At 45.3% G+C, this 21537-nt stretch overlaps 1 protein-coding gene across 11 annotated transcripts in view; it reads left to right on the top strand.

The window, feature by feature from the left end:
* The window catches only part of ANKRD6 (ankyrin repeat domain 6), a 61976-nt gene that overhangs the window by 13252 nt on the left and 27187 nt on the right, over positions 1-21537 (top strand). For 4 of the 11 annotated variants that reach the window (XM_019967362.2, XM_019967358.2, XM_019967359.2 and 1 more), the window contains exons 1-4: positions 11206-11304; positions 13500-13838; positions 18573-18671; positions 19813-19911. In XM_019967362.2, coding sequence (XP_019822921.2) covers positions 13545-13838; positions 18573-18671; positions 19813-19911 — 492 coding nt within the window. In that variant the 5' untranslated portion in view covers positions 11206-11304; positions 13500-13544. Of the gene's footprint in view, positions 1-11205; positions 11305-13499; positions 13839-18572; positions 18672-19812; positions 19912-21537 lie in introns of those variants that run through there. The other 7 variants (XM_019967361.2, XM_019967355.2, XM_019967364.2 and 4 more) reach the window with 6 other exon arrangements.

Here is a 21537-nt window from a genome sequence, read left to right as displayed (position 1 = left end):
CTACATCAGTCAACGTAATCCTACCATTTCAATAGGTGTCTTAGTCAGCTATAACATGATACGATAGACTGAGTGGCTTAAACACCAAAAATTTATTTTTCACAGTTCTTACAGCTGTAAAGTCCAAGATAAAGGTGCTGGCAGGTTTGCTTCCTCCTGAGGGTCCTCTTCCCGGCTTACCGACTTTTTTGCTGTGGAATATTATTCAACGTTTAAAAGGAATGGAATTCTGATACATGTTACGACATGAATGAACCTTGAAAATGTTATGTTAAGTGAAATAAGCGAAGTGAAAGGCAAATGAGAAAAGGAAAGATATACCTATCTAAATGCAGAGTTGCAGAGAATAGCAAGGAGACATAAGAAAGCCTTTTCAAGTGAACAATGCAAAGAAATAGAGGAAAATAATAGAATAGGAAAGACTAGAGATTTCCTCAAGAAAATTAGAGATACCAAGGGAACATTTCATGAAAAGATGGGCACAATAAAGGACAGAAACAGTATGGACCTAACAGAAGCAGAATATATTAAGAAGAGGTGGCAAGAATACACAGAAGAATTATACAAAAAAGATCTTAATGACCTGGATAACCACGATGGTGTGATCACTTACCTAGAGCCTCACATCCTCGAGTGTGAAGTCAAGTGGGCCTTAGGAAGCATCACTATAAACAAAACTAGTGGAGGTGATGGAATTCCGGTTGAGCTGTTTCAAATTCTAAAAGATGATGTTGTTAAAGTGCTGCACTCAATATGCCAACAAATTTGGAAAACTCAGCTTTGGCCACAGGACTGGAAAAGGTCAGTTTTCATTCGAATCCCAAAGAAGGGCAGTGCCAAAGAATGTTCAAACTACCACACAATTGCACTCATTTCACATGCTTGCAGGGCTTTCCTTGTAGCTCAACTGGTAAAGAATCCACCTGTGATGCAGGAGATGCCAGTTCGATTCCTGGATTGGGAAGATCCTGTGGAGAAGGGATAGGCTAACCACTCCAATATTCTTGGCCTTCTATAGTGGTTCAGATGGTAAAGAATCTGCCTGCAATGCAGGAGACCTTGGTTTGATCCCTCGAGTGGGAAGATCCCCTAGAGGAGGGCATGGCAACCCACTGCAGTATTCTTGCCTGGAGAATCCCCATAGACAGAGGAGCCTGGCAGGCTACAGTTCATGGGGTCACAAAGAGTCAGACATTACTTAGCAACTAAGCACAGCACAGCACATGCTAGCAAAAGTAATGCTCAAAATCCCACAAGCCAGTCTTCAACAGTACATGAACTGTGAACTTCCAGATGTACAATCTGAATTTAGAAAAGGCAGAGAAAACAGAAACCAAATGGCCAACATCCATTGGATCATAAAAAAAGCTAGAGAATTCCACAAAAAAACATCTGTTTCTGCTTCACTGACTATGCTAAAGCCTTTGGCTTTGTGGATTACAACAAACTGTGGAAAATTCTTCAAGAGATGGGAATACCAGACCACCTTATCTGCCTCCTGAGAAAACTATATGCAGGTCAAAAAGCAACAGTTAGAACTGGACATGGAACAACAGACTGGTTCAAAATTGGGAAAGGAGTATGTCAAGGCTATAAATTGTCACCTGGCTTATTTAACCTATATGCAGAGTACTTCATGGGAAATGCTGGGCTGGATGAAGCACAAGGTAGAATCAAGATTGCTGGGAGAAATAACAATAACCTTAGATATGCAGATGACACCACCCTCATGGCAGAAAGTGAAGAGGAACTAAAGAGCCTCTTGATGAATGTGAAAGAGGAGAGTGAAAAAGCTGGCTTAAAACTCAACATTCAAACAAAGATCATGGCATCTGGTCCCATCACTTCATGGCAGATAGATGAGGAAACAGTGGAAACAGTGACAGACTTTATTTTCTTGGGCTCCAAAATCACTGTGGATGGTGACTGCAGCCATGAAATTAAAAGACACTTGCTCTTTGGAAGAAAAGCAATGAGAAATCTAGACAGTATATTAAAAAGCAGAGACATTACTTTGCTGACAAAGGTCCATCTAGTCAAAGCTATTGTTTTTCCAGTAGTCATGTGCGGATGTGATAGGTGAATAAAAAGGCTGAATGCTGAAGAATTGTGTGGTGTTGGAGAAGACTCTTGAGAATCCCTTGGGTAGCAAGGAGATCAAATCAGTCAATCCTAAGGGAAATCAACCCTGAATATTTACTGGAAGAACTGATGCTGAAGCTCCAATACTTTGGCCACCTGATGCAAAGAGCTGACTCATTGGAAAAGACCCTGATGCTGGGAAAGATTGAAGGCAGGAGGAGAAGGGGACAACAGAAGATGAAATGGTTGAATGGCATCATCGACTCAATGGATGTAACTTGGAGCAAACTTTGGGAGATAGTGAAGGACAGGGAAGCCTGGCGTGATGCAGTCCAAAGGGGTTGCAAAGAGGCAGACACAATTGATCGACTGAAGAAGAACAAAATGAAATAAGAGAGACACAAAAGGACAAATATTGTATAACTCCACTTATATAAGGCGCCTTGAATAGTTGATTTTGTAGAGTTGAGAAGTAGGGTAGAGAGGGAATTCCCTGTTGTCCAGTTGTTAGGACTCTGTGCTTTCACTGCCAAGGGCCCGAGTTTTGGGGGAACTAAAATCCCACAAGTTCGCTGTTCGGCCAAAAAAAGAAAAAAGAAAAGTAGGATAGAGGTTAGCGAGAGGGGAGTTATTGTTTAATGCATACAGAGTTTCTGTTTGGGATAATTAAAAGTTACAGAATTGAATAATGGTGATAGTTGTACAACATTGTAAGTGTATGTAATGCTGCTGAATTAAAAACTAAAAAACTGGTTTGAATAGTAAATTTTATTATGTATATTTTACCATAATAATTTTTAGAAAATTCACTCAAGAAGCAGCAGAAAACATAAATAGTTGAATTATCATAGAAAAGATTAAAAATGTGATTAAACCTTTGACAAGTACTAGGGTCAAATGATTTCATAGCCTTGTTCTATATTTTAACAACAGCAATAACAAAAACAGTTCCAATGTTATTTAAAGTATTGTAAAGCATAGCTCAAAATGGAAAGCTGGGTTTTTATGTTATGAAACCAGTGCAACCTTAATACCAAAGCCAGGTAAATATAAATGAGAGTGAAAGAAATAATACAAGAACAATTGAGCAATCTCAATTATGAATTAGAAGCAAAAATTCTTAATAGTCCTACTTAATAGAATATAGCACATATCAGAATAGCACAGTGTGACCAAGTGGAGTTTGATCCAGGAATGCAAGGATGGTTCCTTAATTCATTACACCAATATATTAAAAGGAAAACAAACAAACATATGAGTATATTAACAATTGCTGAAAAGCCGATGATGCCAATAAAAATCAGGAAATAAGAGAGAACAGTTCTCATCTCCAGCCTTAGTTCTTCAGGCACTGGACTGCCATGCTTTCCTCTGTCGGCCTGTCAGCCCACTGAAAATGTAGTCTAAGTAGCTGCCGGTGAGGAGCATGGAGGCCATTAACTGATCCCTTCTGACTTGGGAAACTGATGGACTATAGGAATCAATGGGATTCTTAACAGCCAATTAAGTCGCTTCAATTATTTTGGTCCTTCTTCTGGTGGACCTTTCTAGAAACAAGCCCAAGCCTGGCAGTTTGTGCATCACCTCAAAAAGAATAATCTTCTTAGTTAAGCCATTTTATTGGAGTAATTGATTCCTGATCATATGCATTTTTAATCATCTGTTCCAATTATTTATGATTATTAGTCCCTCCCCAAAGTAAGACTTAGAGAAGCATTATGAAGCTTTTTGGCATAGGAAACTGACGGTTTTAAAAGGGAAGACTGTAGTGACTGCCCTGGTGGCCCAGTGGCTACGACTCCACGTTGCCAGTGCAGGGTTCCCTGTTTCGATCCTGCATGCCACAAGTAAAAACAGTGTGCTGCAACTGAGACCCAGTGCAACCAGATGAATAATTATTTTTAAAACTAATGAAAAAATAAAAGGAAGGCCTGTTCTTTCAGAGGACAGTTATCCCTGCCCATGTGCGATTGGACTGTTGATCCCCGGGGCAGGAATCTTACTTCTGTCCCCTGCTATAGTTTGTCTTATTAAAATTAGCCTGTCCTTTCAATTTGCCGTTATGTTGGATCCTGATTTTTCTCATCCAAGGACTTTATTCCCTTGCTGCATCTTGTCACCTACAGTCTGATTAAAATGCGATGTGTCACTCATCCAAGTAGACAGGTAGATGAAACACGTTTCCAAAATGGAAAGTTCCGAAGGCTTTTTAAACTGTATGTTTTTTAATGAAAAGATTTATTCTCTCTCTTTTTTTGTCCATGGCACTTTTTTTGGGTCTATTTTCTCCCAGAATGTCTTTATAACTTTGTTTTTATTGAATCATAAGCCTGAGAAGGACTTTGAAGTTTTGGACCCAAATCTACATCACTCCAAACAGTTGGAGCTCTGGAAATGCTGTTTATGATAAGGGGACCCTGGGGCCACCTAAGAAAGTTGGTGGGGAATCTTCTATAATTTAAAACCTAAGTGAGGGACTTCCCTGGTAGTCCAGTGGTTAAGGCTATGTGCTTCCAATGAAGGGGCTCAGGTTCAATCCCTGGTCAGAGAACTAACATCCCACATGCTGTGCTGTGCAACCGGGGGTGGGGGGAGGACAGAAAAAGCCCAAACAGTTAAACAATCCAATTAAAAAAAAAAAATAACCTAAATGGCTGGGCCAAATGGCCAGGATTCTAGCTATTATTTGTTCTGCCACAAGTAACCTTTTAGCTCTTGAAAATCACTGACCGTCTACAAGCCTTACTGCTGCTGCTGCTGCTGCTAAGTTGCTTCAGTCGTGTCTGACTCTGTGCAACCCCATAGATGGCAGCTCACCAGGCTCCGCCCACCCTGGGATTCTCCAGGCAAGAACACTGGAGTGGGTTGCCAGTTCCTTCTCCAATGCATGAAAGTGAAAAGTCAAAGTGAAGTCGCTCAGTCGTGTCTGACTCTTAGTGACCTCATGGACTGCAGCCTACAAGGCTCCTCCGTCCACGGGATTTTCCAGGCAAGAGTACTGGAGTGGGTTGCCATTGCCTTCTCCAACAAGCCTTATTACCTTCATCCAAATTAAACTCTCAGAGACTCTTTTCAATCTGAATATTATATTGTTTCTAAAATATGTGCCACTCTTACTTCACCAGCGTTACCACTTTCTTGCATCCCATCTCTGTCTTTCCTATTTTCTATTCCTTCCTTAAAGCTTCAGGTAATACAGACAGACTTTATTTGCCTCAAAAAAGACTGCATGACTCTGACCTATTATATTTCTCATGATCTGAAGAAAGGAAGTGTTGTCACTTTGACATTATTACACTGATTTAGGTTATACCTAAATGCTTCTTGTCAAACTGTTTCCCCCCATGTGGGTCGTGTCTCTGCAACGGCCCTGCTTGTAACAATCCCTGGTTAAGAATGTTCAGTTGTTTTATTTCTTTGAGCTCATGAGCCTCAATTACTTTAGCTTCCCTTTGCCCCATGGGTCTGTTGTGATCTTGAGCAAAAGTGTATCATTCAACAAAGTATTCCGAGAATGGCTAAGCTCCTTCTCACTTCTTGGGTCCACCCTCTTAGACCAGGTGGCCGCCTTGAGGAGTCGGGGCTCAGCATCTATGGGGCAAGCATCCATGGAGCAGGTGTTCATGGGACAAGTGTTGTTTGTGTGAAAGGCCGGCCCTTTAGTAAGGAGGATCAAAGATACCTAAGCAGGAGAGAGGAGCTGTGAACCAACCTCCAGGTCTTGGCTGGAGTAATGAGTGACCAGGGTTGTGACCCAGCACTCCCAGCCACCATGGAGTCTGTGTGAAGAGAGAGTCTTTTTTTCCCCTGCAATTTAATTTTATTTATTTTTTAAACTGGAATATAATGGCTTTACAATGTTGTATTAGTTAAAGCTTTCCAGGTAGCTGCCAATGCAGGAGACATAAGAGATGCGGGTTTGATTGCTGGGTGTGGAAGGTCCCCTGAAGAGTGCATGGCAATCCACTCTAGTATTCTTGCCTGGAGACTCCCATGAACAGAGGAACCATGGGGTCGAAAAAAGTCAGACGCGACTGAAGCTGCTTAGCGTGCACATTGTGTTAGTTTCTGCTGTACAATGAAGTGAGCCAGCCATATGTATACATACCTCCCCTCTCTCTTGGACCTCCCTCCCACCCCACCCCCCACCTCGAGGTCATCACAAAGCACCAAGCTGAGCTCCCTGTGCTCTCTAGCAGCTTCCCACTAGCTGTGTAAAATAGCTCTCCCACCTCTAGCTGGGAGTTAGGCTCTTCCAAATGAGCAGCAGAGACTTTTCGTTCAGAGCGCTCTTTATGATACCTGTGAGTATAATTTATGGGTCACCTGCTGGATCGCGAGTCACTCTGATGTTCCTGTGCAGCAATTCTGCTAGAAATCGGGACCCACAGGGCTCAACCTGCCAGAAGAAAGCAGCACCCAGACCCGCGTTGTTGACAGTGAGGCCATTTTTTCTGTGGTTGTTGCCTGGCAACGGCTCTAGGCCCTTTGCTGTTCACTTCCCTGAAAGCGAGTGGCTCCAAGCCTCTGCCCTTCCCTGGTCGGATCAGGGAGATGTGCTGCCTTGCAGGGTCCTGCAGCCCCTACCCCACTGGTCTCATGGCCGGTCCTGACCCCAGGGCAGGTTGGAGAACCTGCACAGCTAAAGCCTTCAAGGAGGGATTTGTAATCTCTGAGTGCACGTTTGCTACATGGAACTTCAAAAACACCCACGCTGAGACCCCACCCTAGCTTGATGGAATCTGGGGGTAAAAATTTGAGATTTTAAAAATCTTCTCAGGTGAATCTATGGTGCAACAGTGTTGAAAACCCATCATTTATGTTATAGCTCGAAATATGTGGTCCTAATGCTAGCAGCATCTGCTTCTCCTGGGAGCTTGTTGTTGTTTGTTGTTCAGTTACTGAGTTGTGTCCAACTCTATGTGACCCCATGGACTGCTTCCCTGTCCTTCACTATCTCCCGGAGTTTGCTCAAACTCATGCCCATTGATTTGGTGATGCCATCCAACCATCTCATCCTCTGTCACCCACTTCTCCTCCTGCCCTCAATCTTTCCCGGCATCAGGGTCTTTTTCCAGTGAGTCGGCTCTTTGCATCAGGTAGCCAAAGTATTGGAGCTTCAGCTTCAGCATCAGTCCTTCCAGTGAATATTCAGGGTTGATTTCCTTTTGGATTGACGGGTTTGACATCCTTGCTCTCTCAAGAGTCTTCTCCAGCACCACAGTTCAAAAGCCTCAGTTCTTTGGTGTTCAACCTTCTTTTGGTGGCTCATACGGTAAGGAATCAGCCTGCAATGCAGGACACCCACGTTCTATCCCTGGGTCAGGAAGATCCCCTGGAGAAGGGAATGGCAACCCACTCCAGTATTCTTGCCTGGAGAATCCCATGAATAGAGGAGACTGGCGGGCTACCGTCCATGGGGTCGCAAAAAGAGTCAGATACGACCGAGCGACTAACACTTTGACTTTTTCACTTTCAGCCTTCTTTACGGTCCAGTTCTAACATCCATACATGACTACTAGAAAAACTATAGCTTTGACTAGACGGACCTTTGTCAGCAAAGTCATGTCTGCTTTTTAATATGCTGTCTAGGCTGGCCATAGCTTTCCTTCCAAGGAGCAAGTGTCTTTTAATTTCATGGCTGCAGTTACCATCTGCAGTGATTTTGAAACCCAAGAAAATAAAATCTGCCACTGTTGCCACTTTTTCCCCATCTATTTGCCATGAAGTGATGGGACCGGATGCCATGGTCTTCTTTTTTTGAATGTTGAGTTTTAAGCTAGCTTTTTCACTCTCCTCTTTCACCCTCATCAAGAGGCCCTTTAGTTACAGGAGCTTGTTAGAAATACAAATTGTCAGTCTCCACCCCAGACCTACAAAATCAGAAACCCTTTAATGGGGCCCAGATAGCTGTCTTTAACAAGCCTCTGCTGTCCTATGAAGTTTGAAGACCACTGGTTTAAGGCATAATATTAATGCACAAGCAGGCTAGTTTCATGTGACTTGTGAATGTAACCACAAAAGCACCAATAGAAAAGATGCAGTGGAAAAGTAAGGATAAAAGTGACAAATCATTGTATGGGGTGGGAGAATCGTGGATGATTTGCTTTTGTTTTCCAGATTTTTAGTGAAGTCATTATCTATTTTTATTTTATTTTTTCTTCATTGTGGCACACAGGCTTTCTCTCGTTGTGTGAGCAGGGGCTACTCTCGAGTTGCAGTGCCAGGCTTCTCATTGTGGTGCAGTTCTGCCCACGGGGAGATCACGGCCTAGTTGGAAGTTCAGTCAGAACAGGATTGGTGGTTTCCTGGGGGGAGCTGAAGTGCTGTGGGCGTGGAGAAGGCAGCTGGGGCCATTTCTTCTTGGGGAACAGGAGAAGGGTGTTCCCAGTAAAGAAGGTCCTTCCAGAGAGACATGGAGACTGGAGACCTTTGACTGTTTTTCAAAAATGGCCATGGATGAGATCTAGCTGGTGGGAAGCTCAACCCTCCAGCGAGGGCCCACTTGGTTACGTAGGACACCTGAGATCCAGCTCTTTACCCATGTCTATGCCATTCACAAGATCTCACCAAGGCAAAGGTGAGGAGGGGCAGCAGTTGGCGGTCTTTGGGGGTGAGGGCTGAGACAGAGGGAAGGAAACCTGTGATAGATGCTGGGTGTTGCCTCGCTTATCCTATCTCAGTGGTTAGTGGAGACTGTTCCCATTTCAGATGAGTAAACGGGCTTAGGAGAGTGGCCAACACAAAATCAACCAGGTGTTACTAGTCAGAGTTGGGATTTGAACCATGCTCGTTGAGCTCCAGCACCTCTGGCCTTTCCTTTTTTTGGAGAGGGCACTCTGCTGACCTTGGATGAGGAAGGTGCCTCTAGTCCAGGGCCATTCTGTTAACACCTTATAGTTTCTAAAGCACCCTCCAGACGTGATCTGGTTTTAAACCGCATCCATGTTTCCTTCTCTGGCCTTCTGATTATTCGTGTTCACTTGGACAATCCCTTTTGCCTCCTTGGGCTTCAGCGTCCACGCAGTAATCCCTGGTTGCTGACAAGGATGTTCCTCAGGGCTCCCCTGACCTGACTCCCATTGACCCCTCAGCCTGTGGCCTCCTTCCCAGCCTCTCTCAGGGCAGCTCCTCTGGTCATGGTCTGCACTTTCCAGATGCTCAGAAACACTGTATCCTGCCATTTTGTCAGTCTTCCTCACCGCACACATCTTTCTCCTTATAATTGCGATGGGCTTCCCTTTGCTCAGAATGCCCCAGAAACTTTGTGAAGGTCTCTGATCGGATGTCCTGGACAAGGACACGTGGTAGGAGGAGCCTGGGGCCAGGCCAGGGAGGGGAACCAGGCTATTTGGCTTCATCTGATCAGCTGTGGACAGTTCGTCGGAGGAATCAAGGTTAACCAGCCCGCATAGAACATAATCGCCAGCTGAGGAAGGTCACACCTTCATCTTATCTCCAATGCTGCCTTTTTATGAAGGCTTTTTATAGCCTGTTTTCTTGGGAGAAACTTTTTTCTTAATTAAGAATTCTAATTTTAACGTGAGCTCTGACCTCTTTCTTTCCAGAATCATTCTAATGCTTTGATTGCATTTCACAGGTTGAAATTAAAATCCTTTATTGTCTACTATCTCTGTTTTCCTGCAAGGCTAGTTACCCTTGGCAAACTGGCCCTTGTCGAGAACACAAATGTGTTTATCCTGCTAGAATATCAATAAAGGGCTTTGGGACGCTCTGTCGAGATGCAAAAAAGGACTCAGGCCATATGAAACCCTTATTCTTCCAGGAGTGTTTCTGTATAGGTTGGGTCTGTGGTTAAATGCTGTTTGGAAACATTTCTTCACAGTGAACCTGAGGGAGAAAGCAAAGGGAGCATAATGTCTCTTTTAGAAGTTGGAGAATTTGGAGCTTGGCAAGGTCAGTTTTTGAGATAGGAATTGATTTACTCTGAAGAGTGCTGTTCTGGGTGTGAGCCTCCGTGTCATAGCTCAGGAGCCCCTGGCAGGGGACAGTCATCTCTATGACCCACCAGCAGGGCTGAGAAGCCACCCACTCAGGTGCACAGGAGCACACGTGTTCTGTCACCCACTGGAAACAGCCTGGAACTCACCAGTGACAGAATGAGTAATGTGACAATATTTTTTAAAATAAAAAATAGAATGTCAGATCCCCAAAATTGCTAAATGACATTGTTTAGTTTAATACCATTTATGTAAGGTTTGAAGACAAGCAAAACAATTTTTATCTATTGTGCATGGTTACAAACATATAGTAATGTATAGTAACACGCAAAGGAACGATAAATTCCAAATTGATTGGTTACCTAGGGGGTGAGGGGAAATGAAATATGGGAGGGATTCACAAGGAACAGCTATGGTTTCTTTAGTTTTTTCTTAAAGTGCTTGGTGAAAGTGAAGGTGTTAGTCGCTCAGTTGCATCTGACTCTTTGCCACCCCATGGACTGCAGCCCACCAGGCTCCTCTGTCCATAGAATTTCCCAGGCAAGAATACGGAAGTGGGTTGCCATTTCCTTTTCCAAGGGATCTTCCCAACCCAGGGATTGAACCCGGGTCCGGTTTCTTTAGTTTTCTCTTAAAGTTAATGGTGGCTATGTGCATTTTCAAATATTATTCATATTTTTGAATGGTTGAAGTACTTTGTAATTTAAAATTTTTTAAATTTGTTTTACAAAGGAGAGAATCTGTTTTAATGGTTTGTCTAGCAGTTTCAATTTTGAGGAATTACTAGCCAGACATCTCTGGGGCTAAGTAGCTTGACACTTTGATGCTGTTCCGTCTCTTACCCCATCAGATACACTGTGGCCACGTCACCAACCCTGACTGTCACACCAGTGGGGAAATCAGAGAAGACGTGAAAGCCCTCACCTTTATACTTGCCTGTTGGATGAATAGGAGTAGAAATTATGCACTAAAGGAAATCTTCACATTTTGAACATATCTTGTTCATAACTCATAATGCCAATAGCCAAGGTTACCTGAGACAAACATGAATTCTGAGTAAATCTAAGCATCGCTTGCCAAAAGGCGGGGGAGGAACACCGCTGTGCAAACCTTGCTCTTGTGACGCCTCGTTCTGAAATCAATGTTTGCTCTGCATTAACAGCATGGCCGGACGCCCCTGCATCTTGCTGCCAATAAGGGCCATCTTTCTGTGGTCCAGATCTTGCTGAAGGCTGGCTGTGACCTCGATGTCCAGGATGATGTGAGTAGAAGCCATCATTCTGTTGGGGGATGGCTGTCAACCGGGCTTGTCTGCATAGAATCCCACAACGTGTAACTAGCTGTGAGGTGGGGGAGGGACAGTAGTTGTTGCTCTCCAGCACTTTTTAGCTCCACCTTGGTGGGAAGAACTTCCTCTTGAAGCCCTACTCTGGGACCCATTCTCAGTAGCAAGTGTGGTTTGGTTTTCCCATCATAGTTCCTATCGAGTATTATTATTTCCTATCTATTATTATTCAAGTGCAGGGCCTTGAAGGGTGTTTTGCCTGTTTCCTTGTCTCAGTATGAAGGAGCACACTACACACGTACACATGCATGCACGCACGCACAGATTTGGGCAAGTCTTGCTGGAAATGTGTCATTGATCAAACTTAGCACTGGAGAAAAAGATGAAGCTTAAAAACTTAAATTTTTGTCTTTTCTTGCCTTGATTTCTCTTAGTATACATTTAGTTTAAAAGGACCTATTTAAAGAAAAAAACAGAACATTGATCTTGTGTAATCTGAGAAAAACGACGCCTCCAGAAAGATTCACTCTGGTGCTCTGCCATGATTGAGAGTCATTCTCTGAGTTTCTTCAGTCCGACTACCTAGAAAGAGATTCTGCTTGGCTCTTTTGGGTTCAGAAATCCATTCCTGAGTAAATCAGCAGTGGCTGGCATGGAGTCATGTAGTGTAGGGGAGCCCTGTTGGGTTTTGGGGCAGGCTAGATTCTCTAAGAAGGGGATGTGGGAAAGATTATGTAAATTGCTCTCCAGTGGGCTATTAGGAAAATGTCCTAATGAGAATCTGATTGGAAACTCTTTTTGAAAAGTTTCTAACTCTGACTGTGATTTGTACAGTAGAACTCGAAGAGGTAAGAATTTTATGAGGAACATAGACTCTTGGAGACTTTGTACTCATAAACTCCTTTCAGATTCACCTTTAATCACTGTGCTTACCGAATGTTATCAAAGTTCAGACCCTCTGCTGGGCTAGAGTGTGGGTCACCAAAGTGTAATGTCTGAAAACTTGGCAAACACACAAGTTGAGAAGGACAGCATTCACAAAGCAATACCTAAATGTGTCATATCCATGGGCAGGAGGCTGTCAGTGTCATTCAGAAATTTCTGGTTATATTTGGAACCTGTTGAGTCATCAAGGATGTTATTTTCAAAAGATGCTGATCTAGCTTTAAGCTGTTGATTTCTACCCCAGGTCACAATACACTTTTTTCTTTCCCAGCACTGTAGCCATCATAACATACCTGATTATATCTTAGCCTTACATGATAGGAGCAAAAATACAGCGAGAGGGAAGAGATTCTGACCACAGGAAAGGCAGGGCATTGAATTGTTGGTGCAAATATATTGGGCAGCATCTGTTCTTCTCTGCATAATTAAAGCCCTTGCTGCCTTGGTGGCAAGGCTGCAGTAATACCAGGGTGCTAACCCATCACGACCCAGCACTCCTGTCTCAGGTCCTGAGCTCCAGGTATCATGTGTTCTCCTGCAGCAAGAGCCATGCAGACTTTCCAGAACTGCTGCTGTTTATATCAGGCAGGATAGGAAGTAAACTAGTCAGAAGCTCTTACAGGGTAGCCAAAGGGGTACGTACATGTCAGCAGAAGGAAAGCCAGCTCTACTGTTAGAGGAGTACTCTTTATTTATTGAAGTTAGTAATATATTTTGCATCTTTCCCTTGCCATAGACAATGCATATATTGTTTCTCTCAGTTTAAAACAAAAGTGCACACACAACAACAAAACAGTGTAAAACAGCTGGACGTGGAGGTTTCTTGACTCTCACCAGCTCTGAAGTAATGCATTTGTCAGAATATGGTTCATGTGTGTCTTCTATATATTTACTCTGCTTGTTGATCAGCCTTGAAACCCATGCAGGAATTCGGGGAAGAAAACTCCTTACGGATGGTCTTTAAAGAAGCTGGGAATGGGAATCCCCTGGTGGTCCAGTGGTGAGGACTCAGGGCTTTCACTGCCATGGCCCAGGTTCAGTCTCTGATCAGGGAACTAAGATCCTGCAAGCCGTGAGGCATGAGCGAAAAATAATAAAGAAAATAAAGAAGCTGGGAGATTAAGTATTGGGGAAAAAAATTTCAGAAGTTACCTGTCTTGGGTGATGGGTAACAATAGAGAATGTTAATGTTTTGAAGAATTTACTCCTAACTTCATGTTCTACAGATACTGTGCTTTGTATCATGGTAAAGACTGAGAATTAGTTGAAGAATGACCTCCAGTGCCCTGGAGTGGGATTATTATGAATTTGAACCTGTGGAAACCAGTTCTTTAGAATATGGAACTCCAGGAGCAAATTCCCTCTTGCTTCCTGCCAACCCTGTCAACGCTCATTGGAGCACTAACGCCATCTCTGATTGGTCGATGAGCAATCACACAGCCCCCACCTCAGAAATAGTCCAGGACCCCGTGGCCACGGGAAAAGGCACGAAGGAAGAGAAAAATAAGAAAAACCAGAGAAGACAGGCTAGGAAGAACCCCAGAAGATCAGAGAGAGAAAAAGAGGTCAGCAGTTGTTTCATGCACCTACCCTGTCTTGAGCTTCCTTGCAGTATGGCTGCCTGTGCCACCTGGGAGGGATTACTCCTGAAGAGGGGCAGGGGCCGCCCCTGCATGAAGGGGGTTTCTTCTATGAGCTTGGCTTTGGAATCTGCCAACACTGGGCTCACTTTTTTTCACCATGTAGGAGAGGACCAAGTTTTAGACCTCAGTGGTTGCAAACCTTTTAAAATCTCTACGTAAGACACACTAATGTCCTAGAAAAACGGAGAGCTGGCAGTTCATGCACTTTGCAGACAAGTCCCTTTGCAGTCACTCTGGAACATGATGTGCATGTTCCAAATCAAAGTGCCAAACTACAAGTTTGCTGGGTTTTTAAGTTCCAGCTTCAGCGTTTTTCTTCTGCTTCTTTGTAGTTAATCATTCAACAAATACTTCTCAGGTGCTATACTTGCCAAGGCACTGGGCTAAAGTACTTAGCTTGATGATGCCATCAACAGGCAGCCCCATCCCCCAGAAGCACCTAATTGTTTTAAAGACCTGTTTAAGGTTAATTGACTTGACAGGTTATAAACAGCATGGGGCAAGTGCAAAAAGCCTTGACAATTTGAATTCTGCCTCAACTGTGGGTACATTTGTGCTGTCTCCTCAGTCGTGTCCAACTCTTAGCGACCCTATGGACTGTAGCCCACCAGGCTCCTCTGTCCATGGGATTCGCCAAGCAAGAATACTGGAGTGGGTTGCCATTCCCTTCAGGGGTCCTTCCCAACCCAGGCATCGAACCTGCATTTCTTACATCTCCTGCATTGGCAGATGGGTTCTTTACCACTCTTACCACCTGGGAGGCCCCTGTCCCAACTGTGCTGCCCTGAATCAGCTGGTTATTCTAAGCTAGGCACTGAACTGCACTGGACCTTGGCTTTTTCATCAATAAAATGAGAGAATTAGATGCCACAGTGCTTGGAGTGTAGTAGAGAGTCAGTAAATATTCACTGAATAGATAATGAATAAATGCTGTTGAAGGTGCCAAACTTCTCCCAGCTTTTTTTTTTTTCTCCAGAATTTCATGGTTGATCTTTAAATCATAGAGAAATAAAGATTATGTCTAAGTTGCTGCTTAGGTCTGTTAATAAGTATGTATAGAGGCACATTTTGTTTCAGTATTTGAAAAGTATACTTACTTCCTTTTATTTTTTAACTTTTTTATTTTGTATTGGGGTTTAGCCAATTAACAATGTGATAGTTTCAGGTGAAGAGTGAAGGGACTCAGCCATAGATACACATGTATCCATTCTCCCCCAAACTCCCCTCCCTTCCAGGCTGCCACATGACATTGAGCTGAGTTCCCTGTGCTACACAGTAGGTCCTTGTTGGTTATCCATTTAAAATAGAGCAGTGTGTACATGTCCATCCCAGCTCCCTAACTATCCCATCCTTCCCCCGCTGGCAACCACAAGTTCATTCCCTAGGTCTGTGAGTCTCTTTCTGTTGTGTAGAAAGTATACTTTTGAAATAATACTTTTATTTCCAAAGGAAGTTTTAGTTTTATAGGAGGAGGAATTGATTCGCCGGTCACTGACCCTGTTGCAGTAAAGGGTCTTAGCTGTTCATTTATGTCACGTTCTGGGGAAGAGTAGGTCCGAGACAGCCCGAGGTGGCCCTTGACTGACATATTCCTGTCTCTCAGGGTGGCTGGTTTTTATGTGCCAAAGAAACCCAGAACCACCCCACTCATGTGAGCCAAGCTCATGGTCCCTCTTGAGGGCCTTGCAGGGTGGGGAATGGCTGGCTCTGGCCCTCACTGTCCTATATATCCGACGGATGAGACAAGGACCCGGGCTCTGAGCATGTCTTTGAGAAGCGTGAAGATGGAGGGGCGGCCATGTCCTGGAGATGGGCAGGCCCAGGAGAAGGGGCCCGCCGGAGACACCTGTGCCAGGCACACGAGGACCACGGGGCTCCCACCGCAGCCTCGCCCGGGCCGCCAGGTCTCCCGAGTCCTGTTCATCCATCTGGAAATCTACTGTTAAGGGCCGAACTAGAATTGAGATTTAACTTCCTACGTTGAGTTAGAGTTTCACAAAGGGAAATTATCCCCACAGAAGCAAGTACAGGAGATTCATGCTAAAAGCAAGTAATAAATCACAGTGGTGTTCTGGCTTCAAAGTTGCCTCAGCTCATGATTTAGTGGCAGCCCATGAAGCACAGTAAAACATTTGATCTGAAGCCAGGCCGCCAACACGACCCACGCTTTATGAACAACAAAATGGTTACGTTTGGTTACGTAAAAGGGTTGTTCTAATTGGGCCAAGGAGTGCAGGTTAGTGCACCCGCAGTGTATAGGAATGGTTAAAGGCCTCTAGCAACTAGAAATCTGACCAAGTCGGAGTTTACTCTGAAGAAGGGGGCTGCAGCCTCACCTTTGTGGCTGAGAACAGGGCACCTCCTTTCTCATCAGGTCAATAACAATAAATTACACTTGAGGTCGATTTTGGGAAAACCCATCATGACGCTGATAGGGAAACATGCAGTCTTGAAGATTCTTACAGAAGTTTTCAAAAATTGAGACTGGGGCTTTCCCGGTGGCTCAGTGGTAAAGAATCTACCTGCCAGTGTACAGGAGACACAGATTTGATCCCTGGTCCAGGAAGATCCCACATGCCATGGAGCAAATAAGCCTGTGCTCTGGAGCCCGGGAGTTGCAGCTACTGAAGCCTGCACGCCACAACTAGAGAAAAGCCCTCGCAACAGCAAAGACTCGGCACTGCCCCCAAATTAATTAATTAAAAAAAAAAAAAATGAGACTGGGCAGTTTTTCATGATTATCTGTTTGGGCCTTAAGTACACCTCATCTGGAAACACTTCCTAAGTTGTCTGAGGAAGATATGTAATGGCTTTGCCCACCGCCTGTAACCACTGATCCAGTGGCCGTATTCTTTTGACAACATGGCACATAGAAAGGGTCCTCTTTGAGTAAGTGGTCTTGGACAGGTGAGTGAGAAGAAAAGCAAGCCTAAACCTACTTTGTAATGGGAATCATAGCATAGGATGCTGAGGGGAGGGTTGATGACAGAAGGCACGGACAGTGTATGGAATCATGGTAATGATTACCTCTACCCTCCTGACCTAACTAGGAAGAAAGCTTTTAGACTCTACAGAATGAAGAGAAAGAAAAGCTTCTGAGACGTGAACAGTCCCATCCCGTTCCTGGTATATCAATACGGCTTAGACATTTAATAAATAGCCATTTTTTGATGCTAGAAATTATACATGTAAAAAATTGAAAAGAATTAAAAAGTTTAAAGAGGAAAATAAATATTTCCCCTCATGAATTTTTAAAGGAAGTGTTTTTTTTTTTAATTTTATGAATGTGAATTTGGTTTTTAAGTAGGAATAAGTGCTTTTTATTGTGATGAACTATACATAACATAAAATTGACCATTTTAACCATTTTTAAGGGCACAGTTCTTTGGCATTAAGTACGTTCGCATTGTTATGCAAACATCACCATGGTCTCTCTCCAGAACTTTTTTTTCAGATTAAGTGCTTTTAAAGTGCATTGTCATTTGTTACAGATCCCAGGGATATAAGTAGAATCAGTATTTGATGAAGGCTATTTATAGGTAGCAGTGCAGCCCTCTTTAAAAAGCCTCTGTGTTCTAGTTGGTCTCTCCTCTCTTGGGCTAAGAAGCAGGAGTGCCCTGGGGCATGTCCTTTGCCCCTCCTAGGTTCCACCAGAAAATTGTTCATGCAAAACTCTTGCCACCCAGATCATAGACCCCAAGAAGGGAAGGGAGGGACCTTGCCTGCTTTCACAGAGGAAGAACTTGAAGTCCAGCGAGGTGACAGGTGTCCCCCAAGGCTTGCACAGCACACATCTCCTGACACCCTTGCCCCACTCCCCTTGCGTCCCACCAGGAATTTTCCACACCATTCACCCATCTCCCCGTTCAAGCTTATACCCCAGGCTGGACTTGATTTCCTGAGTGCCTGTCAGAGATAACATGTATTCTTGGAGACTTCAGGACTATCTCTTGCTACGGACTTCACTGTCTTACCTCTAGGATATTAGTCCTCTCAACTGCAGTTAGGGGGAGTCAGCTTCCCTTTGGCACCCTGACAAAGAAAGAGAAGGCCAGCCATCCCAGGAATCTGATCACAGAGAAAGGGGTCAGATGCAGCCCCAACAGTGAAGATGCTGTCATGGGATGTTGGAAGAGCCTTAGAGATGTGCAGTGACAGCCTGAGTCCCTCCTCAGATGTCCTGGCGTATCTCCCTGTGTTGTTTGCTCTAGGCCAGGGCCAATCAAGGAGTCCACCCACTTGTGGGTCCTGAGTGCTGCTGAGTGACAGAGTAGGCTAGTGAGTCCTCTGACGCTGGGGAACGAGAGGACTCAGCAGAGAGTAAAGATTCTAGGCATTGCCAGTTACCTTGCGCAGCCCACAGTCTGACTTTCAGACCCGCTCATCACAGTTGTGACAGTCCCGTTGCCATCCCCTGGGGTGGCAGGTAAGAGCCTGACCCTCATCCAGAGGTCAGCTGTGGCCCAGGGTTGCTCTGCAGTAGGCTGAAGGTTACCACTGAGTTTGTGAACATAGCTGTTCTTGCCGGCATGCACCGTCTGTTGACTAGGTCACTGAGCCCAGCTGGCCCTCGGTGACTGAACGGTGAAGCAGGGGAGCAAGTGGTGGGGGGCTGGAGAGTGCTGACCGCCGTCCCTGCCTTCCCACCGCCTGCAGGGGGACCAGACCGCCTTGCACCGGGCCACGGTGGTGGGGAACACCGAGGTCATTGCGGCGCTCATCCAGGAGGGCTGTGCTCTGGACCGACAGGACAAGGTGAGCAGGGAAGGGGGGCACGCGTCAGCCTGAGAACGCGCTCTGGGGATTTCCTATCGCGTGAGACATTGTCATTCCTGAGTTTTATCGCTCATGATTCAACATGAGGAAATCAGCCCGGAGTTTCTCCGAAAGAGTATTTGATCTCCCAGCAAACTAAACGTTTACAAAAGCCCTTCCCTCTTTTCTGTGGCAGCAGTGAACAACCGCAGAAATATAAACGGTGAATAAGACAAGTTCAGAAGTAATGAGCTGTGGAGGCCTGGATGGGGGACTCCACATCCAGAGAGTCTGAGTGGAAGCCCCCAGACTGTGTTTCTTTGGAAAGGAAAAAAAGATAATGGTCTGAAACAGCTGGGAGGGCATTGCTGCCTCTTCTCTGTGCTTCCCTTTCCCTCACCCTAGGTCCCACCCCACTCAATTCACTGTGCTTGATGTTTCTTTTTTTAATAGTAAGTTAAGCAAACACAAGATCTGTGGAATTGGTTGATTTTTATTTAAAAGTCACCTATGGAGGACACCTGTTTACCGTATTTACAGAACACTGCCTTTTTTTTTTTTTTTGCCATATTTACAAATCACTGTCCTTGGTTGCCTGCTCATTTGTTTGGGGCCCTGAGGCTTCTGGATTAACCTTCGAGAGATTTGGAGAAAGAAAAAAGCTGTGGAATCCACTTGTCCACCTGTGGGCCCCTGGAGCTTCTGAAGCCAGACTCTCCATCTGCCTGATCTTTGCAGGGTTCTTTCTGGGGCCAGGAGTGGAGCAGGGCAGCCCCTGGGGCGGTGTAGGTGGGTGGGGGAGAGACACCACGCCTCCCAGCGGCTTTCTGTTCAGCATGAGCGGTGCGTGGGAGCCTTTCTCAGCACCCCAGTTCCCAGAGAGACTTAAGCCCTAATGCCTTAAGTCACCCACTGTGCATCATAAAGCTAGAGTGCGTCTGGAGTGGTACCATTGTTAGGTACCATTCTGGGAGAATGAATAAACTGCCACTCCGATCACTCCTTGGGTTCTGTGGTTTAGGTGAGAAACCCCAGCCAAGAGAGGCCCCTGTGTGGGCCTTAAAATAACCTGTGCTGTGCTGATGGTGAGCAGATGGATCAGGCTTGGGTGATGGGGCTTTCTCTCCTGTGTGCCCCCCAGGACGGGAACACGGCCCTGCACGAAGCATCCTGGCACGGTTTCAGCCAGTCGGCCAAGCTGCTCGTTAAAGCTGGAGCCAACGTGCTTGCCAAGAACAAGGTGAGGTCCGGCAGGTGTGAGACCCCCTTGGTCACAATGAAGACAGCCCGGCCCGCCTTCTTTAAGGGATCTTCCTCTTGCCAAGCAGAACTAGGGCTCGGGGCCGTGGATCCTGGTGCATCTGAAAGCTTGGAGCTGGAGTGCTCCCATGAGGGCTGCAGTTCTCCCTGCTTTCCCGTAGGTCCATGAGACTGTGGTCATGGGAGCCAGCCCCGTCCTGAGGGGGCAGAAAAGGACCACAGCATCTCCTCTCCCTTGCTGTCCTGTCACCTTCCACTTCCCTCCCTGTCTTTCCCTGCTATGTCCCTGGATCAGCCCCAGAGCCTCACAACGGACTGACTGATCTGTCTTGTCCCTTACGCATCCTGCTCCTCTCCTCAGGAACTTTCCAGAAAGCTCCTCACCTGTTGCTGTCTTGGGCTTCCCCAGAGCAGCCTCAGCCTCTGTTGTCGTCTCTCTGGGTGACTTTGGCGTGTGCCTCCCGGGCTTGCAGGGTGGGCCCACCATCTCTTCCCTCACCCCCTGCCTTAGGGTTATCTGGTTTCTTTTCTGCCCGTTGACCCTCAGGGTGGGGACCTGCCCGTCGGGTGGCTGGGTTTCTCCAGCTCCCGGGACTGCACACAGCTCTGTGCTGTGCTGACTGGTGAGATGTTTTCCCGTGGTTCCCTCATGGGTCGAGGGCTTCCGGGAAGCAGCCGGCCCTGCATTGTGGCATTTCCAGTAAAAGCCTGGCTCACTGCCTAGAGGACTGGTGGTTCTCCATTTCTTCCAGGTGGGATATAGCCTAGAACAGGAGTTGGTAAGTTTATACCAACTCGAAGTAGGTGGTTCCCAGTTAACGGATGGGGGGCCTCACCTGAGTCTTATAAGACATGTGATTCGTTTGTGACACAATTAGGGCTGTGAATTATCCTAGCTGGATCCACTTCACCACACTGCCACCTGTCCCCTGAAGGGCCCACCCCCAAATTGTGTAGGGAGCCACGAGTTCTGTCTCTAGATAGAACCACACAGGTGAGGTGTCATCCCAGGAGAGGGACTTACATGCTCACCAGCCTCAAACTCTAGGAAGCCTCTAGAAGGTCCTTCTCTTTTTTTCTTTTTCCCCCACAAATAAAATTATAAGATTATAAAGTCTACAATATCATGATTTGATAGCTCCCAAGGGTTAATGAACACATTGATCACCCCATTTATTTACCTTTTTGTGTCTGTGTGAGAGAACATTTAAGTTCTACAATTAGCAAATTTCAATTATACAAGACAGTGTTATCAGCTGTAGTCTGTAGACTACAGACACAGCTGTAGAACCACACGTTATCAGCTGTAGTCCCCATGTTACATGTTAGATTCACAGACCTTGTTCATCTTACAGCTGGAAGTTTACACTCTTTTACCAACCTCTCTTTATCCCCCTGCACCTCTCACTCCAGCTTCTGGCAGCCACTTTTCTACTCTCTGTTTCTACAAGTCCATCTTTTTTTTTCCCCCCAGACTCCACATAGAAGTGAGATGCTAGAGTATTTGTCTTTCTGTCTAACTTATTTCACTTGGTGTATCACCCTCTAGGTTCATCCATATTGTTGCAAGTGACAGGATTTCTTTCTTTTTAAAGGTTGGATAATA

The sequence above is a fragment of the Bos indicus genome, chromosome 9 (genome assembly GCF_029378745.1).
Source record: "Bos indicus isolate NIAB-ARS_2022 breed Sahiwal x Tharparkar chromosome 9, NIAB-ARS_B.indTharparkar_mat_pri_1.0, whole genome shotgun sequence".
NCBI lineage: Eukaryota > Metazoa > Chordata > Mammalia > Artiodactyla > Bovidae > Bos > Bos indicus.
This window is presented reverse-complemented; position numbering and strand designations above follow the sequence as displayed.